At 41.3% G+C, this 18,195-nt stretch overlaps 1 protein-coding gene across 3 annotated transcripts; it reads left to right on the forward strand.

The window, feature by feature from the left end:
- Positions 1 to 3,321: 3,321 nt before the first annotated feature.
- APOD (apolipoprotein D) lies at positions 3,322 to 18,195 on the forward strand. 3 transcript variants are annotated; one of them, XM_011381207.2, is made up of 5 exons: positions 3,322 to 3,586; positions 6,785 to 6,936; positions 11,393 to 11,514; positions 14,722 to 14,810; positions 17,706 to 18,195. In XM_011381207.2, the coding sequence occupies exons 2-5, from the start codon at positions 6,814 to 6,816 to the stop codon at positions 17,939 to 17,941; spliced, it is 570 nt and encodes a 189-aa protein (XP_011379509.1). In that variant the 5' UTR covers positions 3,322 to 3,586; positions 6,785 to 6,813; the 3' UTR covers positions 17,942 to 18,195. The 3 variants fall into 3 exon arrangements, with proteins under 3 accessions (XP_011379509.1, XP_023381416.1, XP_023381419.1); XM_023525648.1 differs by lacking the exon at positions 3,322 to 3,586 and adding an exon at positions 5,945 to 6,535; XM_023525651.1 differs by lacking the exon at positions 3,322 to 3,586 and adding an exon at positions 6,633 to 6,650.

Below are 18,195 nucleotides of genomic sequence, written 5' to 3' on the forward strand. Positions count from 1 at the left end.
ATAAAAGTCTTAGAACTGACAGTTCTTCCTGGACTGTTAGTTCCATAATCCTTGAACGGTTTCTTTTTATTGTTCACATCTCAGCCTAAATGTAATACTTACAGAGGCTATTCCTGACCACCAGGTGAGGTAGCCACCCAGTCGAGCCCAAGCACATCATCCTATTCTCTTGTATTTACCTGTGTGTCTCACTCTCCTCCAGAAGATAAGCTCCATAAGAGCTAGGATGTTTGCTGTCTTTCTTTTTCACTACTACATCAGCCGGACTGAAGACAGTGTCTGAACATGGCAGGGCTTGATCTATGTTGTTGAAAGAGTGAATGAATGAGTGAATTAACCCCAGAGCTAGGACCAAAACCCAGGCATCCTGCCTTCCAGTTCAATATTCTTTCCCCTGTACCAAGTCAAGTTGTAGTTTTCATCACTTTGATTGCTTCTTGCTGTTCACCAGAGGCTTGGTGCCATTGAACTCTCAAGTGGTTCCATCTCCTAGTGATGAAGGAAATGGTCACAAGGGGTCAAAAAGGAGAAGGAGGAGGACATCTGAATAAATCATGGAGTAAATAATAAATCTCCACGAGTAATGAGAATTACACATTCTATTATTCATTTAATCATCCAATAACATTTAGTGAACACTTACCGCATATCATGCATTATGCAATTTACCAGGGATAAAAAGACAAATCTACTCAGACCTGACAGTCTCCAGAGGAGTTGAGGAGCCTTAGGGTGATGTCTAACACAATATGATGGACCCGAGAACAAAGCATCATGTGCTGTGGAAACATAAAGCAGAGAATGAGAGATGCTGCATAGGATGGGCAAGAATTCAGGGAGACATTCTAGAGAGTAGAACTTTTGAGGTCAGTCTTAAATAAATTTATGTTATTGAAAACTCTTACAGTCTTGGTTTTCACATGAAAAGTACAGTTATTTCCCCCTTTATTTTAACTGACAAAAGAAAAATAACTTTAGAATAGTATACAGGATGACTCTGATCGAAAGAACCACTTATTAATAAATGGAGAAGTTTTCATCGGGAAAACTTTTTTTTTTTTAAGATGGGATAGTTCTCTATTTCTTGTTACAGAGCCCACCAAAATCCTTTCATCTTCCCTGAGGGCTTTATAGTGAAACCCAAGCAATTACCTACATGATAAAAGATCATCTAACCACAGAACTGCTTTCCTGTAAAACCACAAGCCATTTCCTTGAAGAAATGAGCTGTCAGGTAAAACCAAGGTTTTACAGCAGGTTAAAAAAATGAAGTTGATCTATGTGTGTTGATATGGAGAGATAAATTTTAACATGAAAATAAGCAAGGTTCAGAACACTAGATTTTTTGCTCTTATTGTTATTATGTTAGGATCTGTATAGAAATACCTAGAAAATAAATGCGAACATAACAATGGTTATCTCTGAGGTGTGGGATTATAAGGCTCTTACACTTTTCGAGTCCTGTATTTTGGTACTATTTTAATTGTTTACAACAAATGTGCATTGTTTGGGAACTAAAAAACAAAGGCTTCTTTAGAACATAGATCAGATTTGTTTTATGATTCCTAAGAACTTGCACTTGGCTCCACATTCCGGAAACATGTGAAAGGGAGGATTTCCTTAAGTTATATGATTTGCCAACATTTACAGAAAAAAATAAATGGAGACCCAGAAAGACAATGTGATTTTTCTCATGCTGTGACTTTTACACTAGTACCTTCAGCTCAACAGTTATTGATTCAGTGTGGAGGAATAAAATATATAAATATATCAATCTCCAACTTACACATTTGGAAACTTTAGTGACTTGCCTTGTGGGAAATTGTGCAAACTATTCAGAATAGAGACTAACCGTGTATTTTTTTATGATGTTGACGAGAGGCTAATTGTGTATTTCTTCAATGACAGGCAATTCTTGGTGACAAATGTGATACAAGTAAGGAAAATATGAAAACTTACAGGCTAGTTCTTTCCCGGGAAACAATTCAAATAGAAGTTTCTTAAATATTACCTCTAGCTCCTTTTGCATATCTTAGAATGTTTAGTAAATTCTTTGAATAGACATGTCTCTTCCATTCAATTTAGAAGTGTTTGTTGGACACCTATGTGTCCCGGACATTGGGGGTACAGCAATAAGTCAATGGGACAAATTCTCTACACTCATAGAGCTTATATCCTAGTGGAAAAAATATATATAATAAGCAAGAAAATACATAAATAAAGATATAATTTCAGGTAAGGATATAATAAAATAATGAAGCAGGCAAAGTGGTAGTGACAAGAGTACTATTTTTGAAAGGTCAGGAAGGCCTTTTTTAAAAAGTGTAATTTGAGTAGGGATGTGGGAGGGGGGAGAAAGCCCTGCAAGGTTCTGAGGGGAAAGCATTACAGGAGGACAACGAGAGTCAGAGCCCTGAAAAGGAATAAGAACCCCCTCTTTTCTTGAAAAGGTAAAAGACATTCCAAAGAAAGAGCTCCCAAAGTTTGGTATGTTAAGGATTCACTCTTATTGTTGTTGTTTTAAGGTTTATAAAGCTCAATGCTGTAAATTTTTCTCAGTTGCTTACAAATTTGAGAGTGAATTTTATTTAGGATCTAAGTCTGCTATAAACATACTGTCTTATCTATAGCCATTAAAAATACCTCCCACCTATCACAAAGGTATAGAATCCAATTCATGAGAGTCAAAACTGTTTATTCCATAGAGAAAGGTGATGCTCAACCAGAAGTACCCCTGGACTTAAATCTATACCCCCAACCCCCACCCCAAGCAGTAATAGGCTTCCTAGAATATGTAACTGGGAGGGTCATCAAAGGTACAGAGGAGAGTTGCTGCAGAAGACACTGCAGAAGACACCTTTGGCATTCTCAACTTTTAGCCCCAAATGTTTTAGAACTGGTATCTCCACTATACCCCCAGCTCTGGTGGAGATGGAAATGACAGTCTCTACTTTACAGTGGGGAGACTGAGGCGCAGAGAGGTGAGTGGCTTGCCCAGGATCACATAGAAAGCCACCTCCAATTTCTAACTTTCACTCTGTTGTTTGAGCCACATTCCAGGCCAGGGACCACATTGGTTGGAATTCATGCTCCATTTCAGGAAATAGGATTGTTGATTTTTCATTTACACAAAAATGAAAAATAAATACCAGATGTTTGAAAACATGTTGCAACTCATCTTACTGGAACTTAAAAATGCAGTCTAAGAAAATTAAATTAGAAAATCCACATAGCAAAAAAAGATGTTTTGAATGAAATGCACTTTGTCTCTCTCTCTCTCTCTCTCTCTCTCTCACACACACACACACACACACAAACAATATCTCCTTGTTTCTTCTTCAGGGAGCAGCTGTGAAGGAAATTGGGGGAGGGAGATGGACAAAACATTCCATCTTTGTGTTTTATACAGAGCTAAGCTTTTAGGTCAGCCTTCCTGAACTGTAGGGGTGTGGCATGCATAAAATTGAACATCAATGACCTGATGAAGCTTATAAAACAACTTGGGAGAAGCCAACCACCAAAGACAAGGCATCTGAAGTCGGATGATTTTGCATGTGGAAACTGCCTACGTCTTGACTAAAAAAAGGTATGTACTATAGTTTTGATTTTCATTTATGATAAATAATGCCTAAAAATAGAAATTGTGTTGACTTTCAATTGCCTCTTTTCAGCTAAAAATAATAACATGATTGAGGGCTTGTGCCAGTAGCTTCACAGAGTTAGTCTCATTTTTCCTCAAACAACCTTTCAAGGTAGATATTGTTAGTACCGTTTTTCAGATGAGGAAATTGAGGTTCAGATATTCTAAGCAAGGCTAAAGATAAGACTGCCAACAAATGCCAGAGCTAGGGTACCAACCCAATGTTGACTTGCCTTAAAGTGTTCTGCTTTGAGTGGGGCACTATGCACCCACATCTATACTATATGAGATGATGAGAACATTTTCCACACCAATACTATATTAGATGAATTATCAGGGAGTTGTTATCCAACTGTGCATTATAATAAAACTAACTGAAAAGTGAACTGGAATTCATTGTGACTAGAAAATGAACTTAACAATATGGCACAAAAATATTTTCTTCAGAAGATACATTTTCTTGTTAGATTCAATAGCTAAATGGGTTTTCAAGACCCCCTTGTAGAAATGCATTGTATTTTATCATGCGAAATCTAAAAATCTGGTCGTTAATGCTCTACAGCTCCTTGAGGTCAGCGACTAGGTCCCAGCTAACACGTAGGAGTTGACTTCAGACTCTTAGACATAAGTTCTGGCTTCACAGCTCACCAGGAAGTAATCTGGGCAAATAAATTTCATTGTGCACGAAGAGAATGCCAGCGTAGGACTCTTTCAGATAGGATGTTGTGAAGATTTGGTGCATGGCACATGGAAAATACTAATGCCTGGACTTTTTGGTGGGGAAGTTCAGTGAGTGTGAGCAGTGATTCTCAGAGTTGGTACTGGCCCAGGGTAGGTGCTAAGTAACTTTAATAGAATTATTTTTAAATTATTTACTATTCAGTCAAAATAATATCTAAATTGTATTTATTTTTAAAAGTATTTAAACTCTCCTCATTAGGTCAATCTTCCCATTAGTATTAGAAATATACAAAAATATGTCCTATATACCTAAGTTCATAGGTACATGTTAATAATGTAATTTAGAATGGAAGGGACACACAAAATTTTGGATGGTATCAACCCTTTCTCTCACAAAACGATTTAACTATAGGAATAACATTTCTACAATAAAGAGGCATCTATAAAAGAGATGCAATTAAGGGGAATTAGTCTTGCTCTGAAATCCTCCTACAAAGCTGAAAAAAATGTGTTTCAGCCCACAATAGAACATTTTGTAATAAGATAGTTGTCAGAATAAGATGTAGAACTAACTTTTGGTGTAACTGTCACATGGTGAAACGAGACTCATCAGATAACAGAGGGTAGGTGTTTATTGAAAGCCACCAAAGGTGGTGTGCAGAAGGAAGCATGGTTCGGGGCAGAATGGAGAGCTGGATATGGGGCCTGAGTCCCACCTTTTGCCCTTCTAGGTCTCAGCTTCCCCATCTGTACACCTGGGTGGGGGAGGGGTTGGATAAATGACCTTTAAGGTCCTGCACGGTTTGAGGGGCCCTGTAGAGTGTGCATCCTTTGAGGTTAGGCACTGAGCTTGGCACCTCCGGGGGTGGGGGGGGGGGGGCAGAGTAGAGCTCCAGTGATTCTGAGAACCTCTTGGAAATGGATGCAAATTTTTGTGGGTTTAGGCTGGGTTTCTGCAAATCCATCATCCCTGGAAAGTTTAAAAGACAGGTGTTGTTTAAGTGGTGGTAGGGGCAGGTGGGAAACGGAGCTTCAGAGACTAAGGAAGGTGGTCCCGCTGCATACTTGCTAAAGAGGGGCTCAGCTGGGGCCCCCCTGACCCCTGCTGGCAGCTTGTACTCATTATGCAATTTTTCTTTTGAAACCGACAAGGAAACCTCCAGAAGAAAAGCTATTGATTATTAAAGGTTATTTGAAGGTTTAGAGACTCATAATAAAGTGGTTATAATTATTCCTGCGATGACACATCCTTTTAAATGCTCAAATCTGAGAACATTTTGCTTGCATTGACTCAGTCCTCCTCATCACGGGGAGAGAAGCGAAGAGCTGGAAATAGCTCTTGTGCAGCTACAGGTAAGGAGTCACAAGGAAGAGAACAGACTGAAAACAAGTCAGTGAAAGAAGCAGGGAGCAACCGAGACACCCATACCCTGCCAGCAGCCCTGTAGCCTCCCACCCCTGCCCTCTGCCCCTCCTCAAAGCAGCTTCCACTGCCCGAAGAACCTTTTGGGCCAAAATGCTTGTTGCACAATTTTATGCCAGTTATAGTCCTTTTCTAGTTAATTACACATCTATGAAAAATATCCCCAACAGAATGTAAAACAAATTTTTAAAAAAAGAAATTCAGGAAATAATCATTTGTTTCTGCTTTTCATAGTAACAGTAACTAGCATTAATTGAGCATTTTCTCTGTGTCAGACACTACTCGAAATGCCCTCTCAATTATCTCATTTAATTCTCTAAAAACTTCATGAGCAGGGTATGATTATTATTCTCACTTAATAGACCAGGAAACTAAAGCATAATTGGACACAGTTATACTTAGTATGTGGCAAAGTCAAAATTCAAACCCAGTCAGGGTGACGCTGGTGTCCCCAGCGCTCCGGGGGTCCCTGTTAAGGTTTCCAGGCCTACTCCTGGGTTGGCGAACAGCCCAGCAAGATGGGGCGGGCGGGGGGGGGGGGGGAGGGGCGGTCAGCGAGGCATTTCTCTTATGAATCACCTAAGACGCTAAATGTTGTGCATGGCTTGTTTTCTTTTTTTCTCTCTAATGGTTCACTTGACAGCTTCAATCTCTTCCCCCTTTGCCTGTCCCCCTGCTGCCACATTGTTTCTGTTCATTCAAGTATCTACTGTGCCTGGCACTGAGAGGTTCTGTGGGTGAGTCCAAGGAGAAACAGACACAGTGTCCACCTTTGAAAACTGCCTAATTTGGTGAGCGGGGGTGGTTACAAAATAAATCCAACAAACCCCAATACCAGGCAGAACATGCTCCACTGGAGGTGCAAAGGTCCTGGAGGAAGGCCTCCCAGCAGTGCTGACAATTCAGGTGGCACTGGAGGATGAGGGGTTCAGATGGCTGAATCGGAGGATTGATTGCCCACAGAGGGACTGGCCAGCCCAGAAATCTTTCTCCAATGATTGATAAGAAGACTCCAGCCGTTTTGTTTGCTCCAATTCCAGGTTCCATCTCCAGCCACCCAGCCACCAAGATGGTGACTGCACTGCTGCTGCTTTCCGCACTGGCTGGCCTCTTCGGTGTGGCAAAGGGACAAGCATTCCATCTTGGGAAGTGCCCGACCCCTCCTGTGCAGAAGAATTTCGATGTGAATAAGGTGTGGTAAAAGGCTAACTTCGCATTTGTTTTATTGTCTCCTGTTAGAATAAGCACCTTACAAAGGCTCAGTTTTCTCATTCTGCTTTGATGGCCACAGCATGCCTGGGGGTAGGTACATACCTTATCCGCAGTTCTCTCAAGGGAGACAAGACAAAACTGGCAGCAGGGAGTTTCTGGAAGATGATCTCAGGAAGCACAGTGAGCATGTGGGGAAAGTGAGACCGAGACGGCAGGAAAGCAATAAAGCGTACTTTCAGGAGCAGGTTACTCTATGAACAATGGGGTTCAATCCTGCTGGGGATCCTCTCAGGAAATGTGTGGAATGCGCCTCAGATTGTCTTGCAAATGAATGCAAGTAGACGTGGGAGCTCCCAGGGCAAAGCCATCTGGCAGAGGAGACACAGAGGCAGCCTGCATGGGAATCGTCCACCGTGGCTGAGGTAAACCCAGAGGTGAGCTGAGAGGACACAGACAGGGCATCAACAGCAGCTGCTGCAGTAATCTTATCCCCATTCTACAGATGAAGAAGCCGAATGTCTGAAAGCTCGTAAGCTGCATTGCCACACAGCTGGTAATTGCAGACGGGTATTCAAAACTAGGCTTCTTAGCAGTGCAGGACACCCAAGGATTACCCGAACGGCCTAGGAGAGGACAGAACTCCCCAATGGGCTTTCTTGTTACCTGCACTAAAGAGATATCAATATAACTAGCTCCCCCATCTATGGCTTTTGTTCTTCAGATTAGGCCCAGCCTTACTGGATATCTGTATGGCCAGGGGGGTGGAGCAGCAGAAAGAGGCAGCTATTGGATGACATGACTTAGAGATGCCCATTGCCACTCCCTGTTAAAGTCTCTTCTTAGTGGCAGTGGCACTTGTTATAGTAACATCAACCTTGTTATCAGTCACTCACACTTAGGTGAGTGTTGGGACCTCTTGGGGGTAGGGTTAGGTAGAGGAGTGAGGGAAGAGAGCTCAGAGTCTGAGGGGGATGGGGAAGGAGCACCGTCAATAAAGAGCTCAAACAGGGGAGGTAGGAAGGGGAGATACAGTACACTGAAGTCTACATTGACTTACTCTATTAATTATTAAGGGCTGATCCCTTTATTCAGGTAACCCTGGTGGTCCACAGGTGGCTTTATAGAAAAAAAAATCTAAGTAATTTGAGGTGCATTTCAGCTTTTTTGGTAAAAATCCCAAGATGCTTTGGAAATTATAGTTGATCTGTATTTACAAAAGTCCTTTGAGGAGTAAAGCAGAATGTTGAAAATAAGTTTTATTGAGATATAGTCCATATACTATACAATTTACCTGTTTAAAGTAGTTTCACTTTCAATGGTTTTTAGTATATTCAATTATAAAACCATCACCACAATCAATTTTAGAACGTTTTCATCATCCCCAAAAGAAATCCCGTACCCATTAAAAGTTATTCCCTATTTCCCCCGACCCTGTCTGCCAATAATCTACTTTTTGTCTCTATAAATTTGCCTATTCTGGACATTTCATAAAAATGGAGTTATACAATATGTGGTCTTTTGTGACTCCTTTTACTCAGCATAATGTGTTCAAGGTTCATCTATATTGTAGTACGTATCAGAACTTCATTCCTTTTCACGGCTGAATAATATTTTACTCAACAAATTATGCCACATTTTGTTTATCTGTTCATCATTTAGATAGTTTACATTTTTTCACTATTAGGAATAATGCTGCTATGAGCATTCGTGTCCAAGGTTTTTTTGTTTGCTTGTTTGTTTGTGTGTGTGTGTGTTTGGTGAACACGTGTTCTTAGTTTTCCTGGGTATATATATACCTAGGAATAGAATTACTAGGTCATATGGTAACTTTATGTTTAATCTTTTGATAAGCTGTCAGACTGTTTCCCAAAAGATCTGCACCATTTTGTATTCCCACCAGCAATGTATAGTTCTTACTTCTCCATATCTTTGCCCATACTTGTTATTGTCATTTTTCTGAATATAACCATTTTTAGTGGATGTACAGTGGTATCTCATTGTTGTTTTGGTATGCATTACCCAAATGGCTAATAATGTTGAGCATCTTTTCACATGCTTATTTGTCATTTGTATGTCTTCTTTGTAGAAATGTCTATTCAAGTCCTTTGCCCATTTTTAAATTAGGTTATCTATCTTTTAACTATTGCTATATTAGAATTCTTTATATATTTTAGATACAAGTCCCTATCAGATACTGATTTGTAAATATTTTCTCCCATTCCACAGACTGTCTTTTAACTTTATTGATGTCTTGTGTATTTTGAAGCACAGAAGTTTTTAATATCAATAAAGTCCAGTTTATCTATTTTTCCTTTTGTTGCTTGTGCTTTTGATGTCTTACTTTAAAAAATCATTTCCTAATCCAAGATTATGAAGATTTACTTCTATATTTACTTCTAAACATTTTATAGAAGTAAGACTTAACATTTAAGTCTTTTATCCATTTTAAGTTAGATTTTATATATAGTGTGTTATAGGGGTCTAACTTATTCTTCTGTATGTGGATATTCAGTTGTTCCAGAACTATTTGTTGAGAAGACTATTATATTCTCTTTGAATGGTCTTGGCATCCTTGTCAAAAATCAATTAATTTTTTTTTAATTTAAGAGTTTACTTTTGGACTTTCACGTCTATTCCAGTATCTATATGTTTATCCCTCTGCCAGTACTATATAATCTGGATTACTACAGCTTCGTAGTTAAGTTTTTCAAATCCAAACATGTGAGTCTTCAACTTCGTTCTTCTGGCAATTTTGAGTCCTTTGCATTTCCATATGAATTTTAGGACTAGTTTGTCATTTCTGCAAAGAAGCCAGTTGGGAGTTTTAAAAGCCATCTTAACAATTCGAAGTCTTCCAATTCATGAACTTAAGATATCTTTCCATTTACTTAGGTTCTCTTTAATTTCTTTCAGAACTGCAGTTTTCAGAGTACAACTTCTACTTTTCTTTAGTTAAATTTATTCTTAACTATTTTATTCTTTGATGTTACTGTAAATGGAATTTTCTTAATGTCACTTGCAGAATGTTCATTGTAAGTGTAGAAATATATTTGATTTCTGTCTATTGATGTATGCTTTAACCTTGATGAATTCATTTGTTATCTCTAATAGTTTTCGTGTGTGTGTGGATTTCTTAGGTTTTCTATGTACAAAATCATGTCATCTGCAAATAGAGATAGTTATACTTCGTCCTTCCTAGGGTTCTTTTTAAATATTGCATTCTCCTTATGTAGGCAGAGAAACTGATATTCAAGAACCTGGGAAAAGCAAGACACAGATTCTCCTCTAGGGTCTCTGGAAAGGAACATAGCCCTGCCAATATCTTGATTTTAGCCCAGTGAGACCCGGGTCAGGCTTCTGACCTGCAGAACTATAAGAAAGTAAACTTGTGTTGTTTTAAGCTTGTGTTAATTTGTTATAGCATCAATAGAAAACTAATAACTTTTTCTAAATAACTGATAATTTTTACATGAAAGGTAGCCTAATATATACATTATTTGCACCTGACTTTTTTCATTAAATATATCTTGGAGATAATTGCACATCTCTCTTTTTTTAAAAAAAATGTATAACATTACACTGTATGGATGTGCCATCATTTATCTACCCAGTCCACTGCTAATAATGCTCCCTGAGACTTATTCCTGTTTTTTATTATTATAAATAGCGCTGCAGCAAATAACCTTACACATACATCATTTCTTATTACCAGGTGGATACATTCCCAGAAGTGAAGTTGCTGGGCCAAAGAGTATATATATTTTTAGTTTTGCTAGCTATTGCCAAAATGCCCTTCACGAAGGTTGTAAATTGGTGTGGCTTCTATTCAAGGCAAGATATGGAAGCAGGAGGATGCCTGTCCTCACCCACACAGTTGTGCACTTCCTTTAAAGCTGACTCTGTACACCAAAATTACTAACCGAAGGAAAGCCCACTGTGAAAGAATGATGCAGGTATTCCAAGTCCTGATCATTTGCCAAAAGCCTTTGTGACTAACTCCCTGCATGGGGTCATGTGAGGAGAATTCAACCAGCTCTGGAGTCTCAGCTCCCCGCAGTGAACATATCTGACTTTGTAGACAATTCAGAGATGCCTTGTGGAATCAAAATGTTTGAGATGGCACCTTACGTCACCTAAACTAATCTCTTTCTTTGACAGAGTTTAGAATATCTCACAGATTCTGGCTGAAGGGGACACTGAGAGCATATCTAAATAAAGAGCACTTTAGGAATAGAATGTGGCATTCAACCAATGCCCACACATCCGATTCACTTATTCTTATTTAAATCAATATCTTGCTCAGTTGCACTGGGAACAATGCAGCCCATTTTGCCTGGTTTCTCAGGAAAGGGCTCTTCTCTGAAAGACAACAATGGAGAAGAGTTTGCAGGTCCCCAGAGAGCCACAGGGTTTTGCTCTTGTTGTTGTCTCTGCAGTACCTTGGAAAATGGTATGAAATTGAGAAGATCCCAGTAAGCTTTGAGAAGGGAAGCTGCATCCAAGCCAACTACTCACTAATGGAAAACGGAAACATCAAAGTGCTAAACCAGGAGCTGAGGTGAGTGGCTGTGATTTCAAAGGCTTTGCACATCCTGGGGCTGATCCTGCAGAGAGCTGTCCTGGGGTGACTGGGTGTCCTTGCAGTCTAGTTCAGGGAGGACACGATCATTTCTGGGCCTAGGCTGCCTGCTCATAACAGGTCCTGAGATGAAAGCTTTTGGCAGGCAGGAGAGTGGGGACTAGAGGTTGCTCACTCATTTCCATGACCACTTGCTGACCACCTACTGTGTTTTGGACCCTGTGAGAGGCACTAGGGACTCAACAGTGACCCAAACTGCAGAGTTCCTGCTCTCACTGCAAAATAGAGATTCTGGTAGCAAAGGACACCAGAGACAACCTTGTCAGATGTCTAAACCAAGGGAGGAGACCTTTCTATATGATCTACTAACGGAGGGCATCCAGCTATGTTTGAAGCTTCCAGCAACTGGTAGCTCATCACCTTCCATGACAGTTTATCTCATCTCCAGACAGCTTTAACTATTAGAAAACTCCTTTTCTTATTAAACAAGGATCAAATACATATGTAATCACAGTCTAAGTTATGCGAACAGGATATTCTATAGAAGTATACTTTTCTATGGCTGAGGGTTCTCACAGATTGATATTTGATCCTCAAATTCACATTTTGAAAAGCACAAACTTAAAAAAGCCTCAGAAAAACTTACCCACCTTCCATCAACAAAGGTAAGGACAACAATAAACAACAGTAACTTATAGTTATTAAGCATTTCCTATGTGCAGGGCACTATTCTGTGTGTATATGTGTATACGTGTGTGTGTGTGTGTGTGTGTGTATTCATTTACTCCCATAACAACCCTGAAGTAGTACTATTATTAACCCCATTTTTATAGATGAGGAAACAGGTACAGAGAAATAATTTTCCCAAAGGTCACACAGCTTATAAGTGACAAAGCTGAGATTCCAATCCAAGGAAAAGTGAAATGGGGAAGCAAACTGAAGACAGATGAAAGGAAGGTTGAGAAGAGGGGTTGTCCTTCCTGTTCCCTACAGGATCTGAGAATTATGTTCAACTCCAAGAAGAAAACTATAAGCTAGCCTGGAAGTTACTTAGGCTCAGAGGGGCTTTCTGAGACCATCTTATTATCCTCTAAGCTTCCTGTGAGCAAAACACAGTGGGTTGACTTCCCGACCCTGTATAAACCTAAGAAACAAAGTAAGGCTATTGAGAGCCTCTAAAAAAAAATCCAGCTTTTTCAGAGCCCAGGAATTGAGATGTAGACACCCAGAAAATCTGACAGGAATTCTGTAGGCCCCCAAATGGCAATAACTTCATTCAAATATTTTGTTCCATTCTAAGGTCAAAAGTCAATGACACAGACCCCCAAACCTATGTGATCCCCGCTACCTCTCTTTTGGAGTTGGCCAGGATCCTGACTGTTAGGTCACTTTGCCCCTAGGGTCACATCTGGTTAAGGTAAAAGGGAACATGGAAAAAGATTTGCTAGTTCAGGAAAATGGTCTCATTTCTCCTTCTAGGAATACTGCAGAGAGTCTGAGCGGAACACACTTAGCCAGTGTCAAAGAATTTGAGGACAAAGTAGCTGGCACAGGGTCGGGAACTGAAGGGCTTAGGCTTTGGAGTTTAGCTGCTGAGTCTCAAACCCTGGTTCTGCCACTTACTAACAACACGATCTTAGGTTAATTGTAATAATCCTCTCAGCCTCCCTTTCCTCCTCAGTAAAATGGCAATAAGCATAGCGTCTCCCCCAGAAGGCTCTGTGAGCATTAGTGAGGCAACACATGTAAAGCATTTGGTGTATAGTAACCATTTAATAGATATCACTGTTACTGTTAATTTGCTGCTACCCTTGAAAATACTCATGCATTTTCCCATGAACAAGTTGTGAGTTAATGATCAGAGGCTAGTGTTTTAAAAGCTGTTCTGGAGCACAACGCAAATGATATTAAAAAGGGGGAAAGCCTGCTGGGAAGGGACTGGTTTGTTGCTAAGCAACTGCATGCAGATAGAAATGGGGCCATCTTCCCAGGCTGGCTGAGTTCCAGGTGAGAGAGCAGGGCACAGTCTCTGGCCCTACTCGATGATAAACAGACAATGCATGCAGACCATCAGAGTACATTTACCACCCTCGCTTATCTGGTGCTTATTGTCTGGTTTCTAGGACATCCATCACCACTAACCATAGCCTACTGACTTTCTGACATATACTATTGCTCTAGTTTTAGTTTGTCTGCCCCCTTGAGGACTAGTGAACAAGCGGATCCTCTCCTGACTTCCTAAAGAGAGTGCCCTAATGTCTGAGCACCCTTCCTGCACGGCCTCCATCTCCAGGCCATTCCTCTCTCTCCTGGGTCCATGGGGTCATGGAGAGTTTATCCAGAAATGGGGCCAGTTCCCTTCAGAAGAGTGGAAGTATTTCATTTACCTAAGACCATCACTTTTAAGACACACCACCATTTTACATGTCACTAAGAAAGAAATGACATAAATATTAAGTGGCATTAATTGTATGATGCACATTTCTTCACATTTAATGTCTCTGAGACCTGGATACACCTGAGAATCACGAAATAAGGTAAATGCTCACTGCCTGCTTTTACCTGAATTACGTTGAAATCTCTCATACTCAATCAGAAGCTTGCAGAAATGGAAGGGGTCTCAGTTCAGGTGGGCAAACCCTTTTATGAGACAGATGATGTCACACGAGATCACTGAGGCCCCAAAAGGGGAAAAAGCTTGCAGATCTCCAGACTCCATGTTTTGTAGTATTTTCAGTAATCAAGTCAGTCTTTGTTTTTTCCTTTGGCCTCTTCTCATTTTTAATAAGTGATTCACTTTTAAGAAGTGAATTCTCAGTGTATTGGGTTGTTTTGATTGTTTTTTCCTTCTCTTTTACTCCCTCTTTCTCCAGAGCCTGGGAGCAGGGAATGGTCTTGCAGGCTATTGCAAACAGTCTAAGTGCAAGACCTAACATATTACCCAATCGCAATTCCTGCTTCTCATCCACCCAAGGTCATCTTCCTCAGCCTGATCTCAGAGACAGTCACAAAAAAAGGGGAAGGAGTGGCACGAGAGTCTAGCTTGCCTTCCAGAGCCTCTCTAACCAGAAATCACAATGTCGGCCACCATGGTTCTCAGTGCCGCAAATCTTGCCATTTATTGATTTTTGGCTTTCAATGAGTTTAGTTTTTTTTGTTGTTTGTTTGATTTTTAACTCACTGCAGATCCGATGGAACCGTGAATCAAATTGAAGGTGAAGCCTCCCAAGCCAACCTCACAGAGGCTGCCAAGCTGGGAGTGAAGTTTTTCTGGTGTAAGTATCCACTTTCAAAAGGTTTCAGGGACAGGAGATAGGCAAACTAAAGGCTAGAGCTCTGGGTTGGAGCACTTATGTCATATCAGAGTGTCATCTATAATGATTCAATGCATAGTTATTTGTTGAGCACCTACCACATGCCAGGCACTGGCCTAGATGCTGGAGATGCCATGATGAGGAAGACAGAGCTAGCTCTTGTCCCTAAGGAGGTTGCATCCCAGTGAGGATACTGACAAGCACCCAGGCAATTTACTCTAAAACTACAGTGAACATTTCAATAGAGGAAGCACAGATTGGAGCACACAGTGCTTGAGCAGTAGGAGACCCAATCTAGTCTTGTTTTCCAGAGGAAACTGAGGCTTGAAAAACTAGTAGTTATTAGCAGGACAACTAATATGTACAAAACCTTGGAGGCAAGAGACAGCAAGAGCGAAGGTAAATTTGAGTCATTGTCCTGTCTGCCACTTTCCAGCCACATTGTTGGGGTCCTTGAGAGATTTAATCACAGGCATTTGCCCTCTGAGTTCTGGGCTAAGCAAGGAATGGACACAGGCACCAGAGAAAGCACCATATATTAGTTTTACCAGCGATAGACACACTGGAGAATTCAGCTCAAAACTGTGAGGCTTTCTAATGCCAAAAGTACTTGGGAGCATCTCTCCCCATCTGCGGGGCAGATATTAAAATCACTAGCTGCAAGAGGAATCACTACCCTCCTCCTCCATTCCTCCTCTGATCCAGGCCCCAGAGTGGGGCAAAGAGGAAGTTCTTATTTTATAGACCAAGATAGGAATACTGGGAGAAGAAAACAGTTCCTCCCACATATATGACTATGGGCAAACTAACTTCGCATCTACACCCAGTGTTGTGAAGATAAACTAGATAATACATGCTCTGTGAGCTGTAAAGGGATTTTTACAGGTCAGTTTTTCTTGTTATTTCTACAAATAAGAAAGCAGAAGGGCAGAAAAACTGGGTCACTGGACTAATTAGAGGTAGAGATGGGACTAAAACCTAAGTCTCCAAACTCTCAATTGGGGGATGGGGTTGGCAGTGAAGGTCAAATATTATGTGTACGACCTTCTTAGGAAGCCTGAGACAGGAGTTAAAGGACCGGCCAGAGCAGTTGGCTGGGGAAACAGAGGAGGAAGAGATTTACTGTGGTTGAAGGGATCAGATATTTGCATTGGGTTTTGCAGGTGTATGGGAAGTTATGGGAAAGGATATTCCAAGTGGAGCAAATGGGGTGAGAAAAGGCCTGGAGAAAAACCCTAGAACATAGGAGCGTCCACGGAGCGGGAGACAAGACTGGGAAGGGCCTCCGATGCTGTGTTAGAGAGTTTAAAGGTCCTTCCCTAAGCAATAGGAGACTGTTAAAGTTTTCTGATAAAGACATGGAAGTTTTCTTTACTAAGAGGAAATATCTGAGCAAATTTATGCTTGAGCGCTAGACCCTGTGGGAGGAAGACAGAATGTGTCTGCCTGACTGTATGCAAGTGGGACACGATGCTGCTGCTGCTGTTGCTGCTGCTAGAGGAGGTAGAAGATGTGTTTTCCCCAGATTACTCAGAGCTGACGAACTCTCAGTCCAGCAAAAAACACACAAAGCAGTTGAAGTTCAACGGTAGCAGATATTTGATGAATATATGCTCTCATGAGTGATTCGAGCAGGTGGCACCAACAGTGCTAGAAAAGTAAGTCAGAACAATACTCAGTCTAGGCCCTGCAGCCTTGTCCAGGCTTCCGTCCAGATGTCCTCCGAGCGTTATTCTGTTTTCATATTTATGAACAGGTGGGAAGTGAGAGGTAGGAGGCACCTTGCTGGGTGGTCATCTGGACCAGTTCTCTTGTGTGGTCCTGAAACCCAGCTCAGTCCTTGACTCCCAGCCAAACTCGAACCACTCACACACTGCCTTTGTCCAGCAGGCATGGTCCCTCACAAGCACTGAGCTCTGGTTTGACTTGGCAAACTGTGGGATTATTTTTGAGTAGAGGGGGTGGGATGCTTAAAACCCAGGAAAGCAAATCACCCAGGACTGCATATGTGTCCAAGCCTTTTGTTCTTATGGGGTCGGCACACAGCTTTCTTCCATGTGGGTCTGTCTTCCACTTAACCTTAACCAGCTGTGCTATGAGTTTTCCTTGGCTTGGAGCTTGGCTGTAGAGTTCAAATTCACACAGGAAGTTTCTGGATTCAGGTAGCGAGGGTAAATCCTCTCTCTCTTCTCTTAAGGACCCCTTTAATCTTGGGCTTTTGATGTTATGCAGATATCAGCCAATGGATCTCCATAGGCCCTTTGTAAGGAAGAGCTTACAACCTGTTACTGCTTCATTTACCGTATTCTTAGGAATGGAAGGATTTTGAAGGGAAGGCAGGAAGAAAAACAAACGAACCAAAGCTAGCCAGCCACTGCCTCCTTTCTTGATCAAGTTTGAGAAGAAGCTGGGTAGTGCAGACTCAGAAAGCATTAGACCCCTGACCTTACATTCTTGACTGCACTTAGCTAAATGGTGCTTCCATATGCACTAGTGCTAAGTGCAGCCTGACAGTCTAGAGGCTCCAGCCAAACCTCCAGTTACTATGGGCTTCCAGAGACCAACTCAATACCAGGTCCTCACAGGGAGGATCCAGAATGTTAGCTTTGAACTCTGGCTGCACATTCGAATCACTGGGGAGCTTTTAAAAGTACCAACCACCTCCGTATCAGAATCCAGGGAGGGGCAGGTCGGGGCTAGTATTTTTCAAAGCCCCTATATGATTCCCACATAAAGCCAGAATTAAGAACTGCTGATCTAGAAGAACCAAGACCGCAGAGCCTGGCTTCCAGGTACTGGAGATGATGGTTTCTCTTGCTCTGATCCCTCCTAACACTGCCCTCCTCTGGTTCTCAGTGATGCCTTCAGCTCCATACTGGGTCCTGGCCACCGACTACAAGAACTACGCCCTCGTGTACTCCTGTACCACAATCCTCTGGCTGTTTCACGTAGATCACGTTTGGATCTTGGGAAGAAACCCTTACCTTCCTCAGGAAACAGTGACCTATTTAAAAGATATCCTGACCTCTAATAACATTGACATCGAGAAAATGACTGTCACAGATCAGGCAAACTGCCCCGAGTTTCTGTAACGAGTTTCTAAAGGGAGGCTGCATTCACCCCATATTCTTTCTTTTGCTTTGCTTCCCCCACCCTGCCAACCCCTCATAAAGACAAACCAACACACCATGGCAAATCATTGCAAATACCAGAAGGGAAATTTGGCAGCAGAAGCCAGTGGAGAGGAACTTAAGGAAAGTTGGCTCAAAAACTTAGCCATTCACTATCTTGTTACTTTGCGAGCTTAATAATAAACTTGTTGCTGATCTGCTGTGATCATGGTAAA

The sequence above is a fragment of the Pteropus vampyrus genome, unplaced genomic scaffold (genome assembly GCF_000151845.1).
Source record: "Pteropus vampyrus isolate Shadow unplaced genomic scaffold, Pvam_2.0 Scaffold14, whole genome shotgun sequence".
In the NCBI taxonomy this organism is placed as follows: domain Eukaryota; kingdom Metazoa; phylum Chordata; class Mammalia; order Chiroptera; family Pteropodidae; genus Pteropus; species Pteropus vampyrus.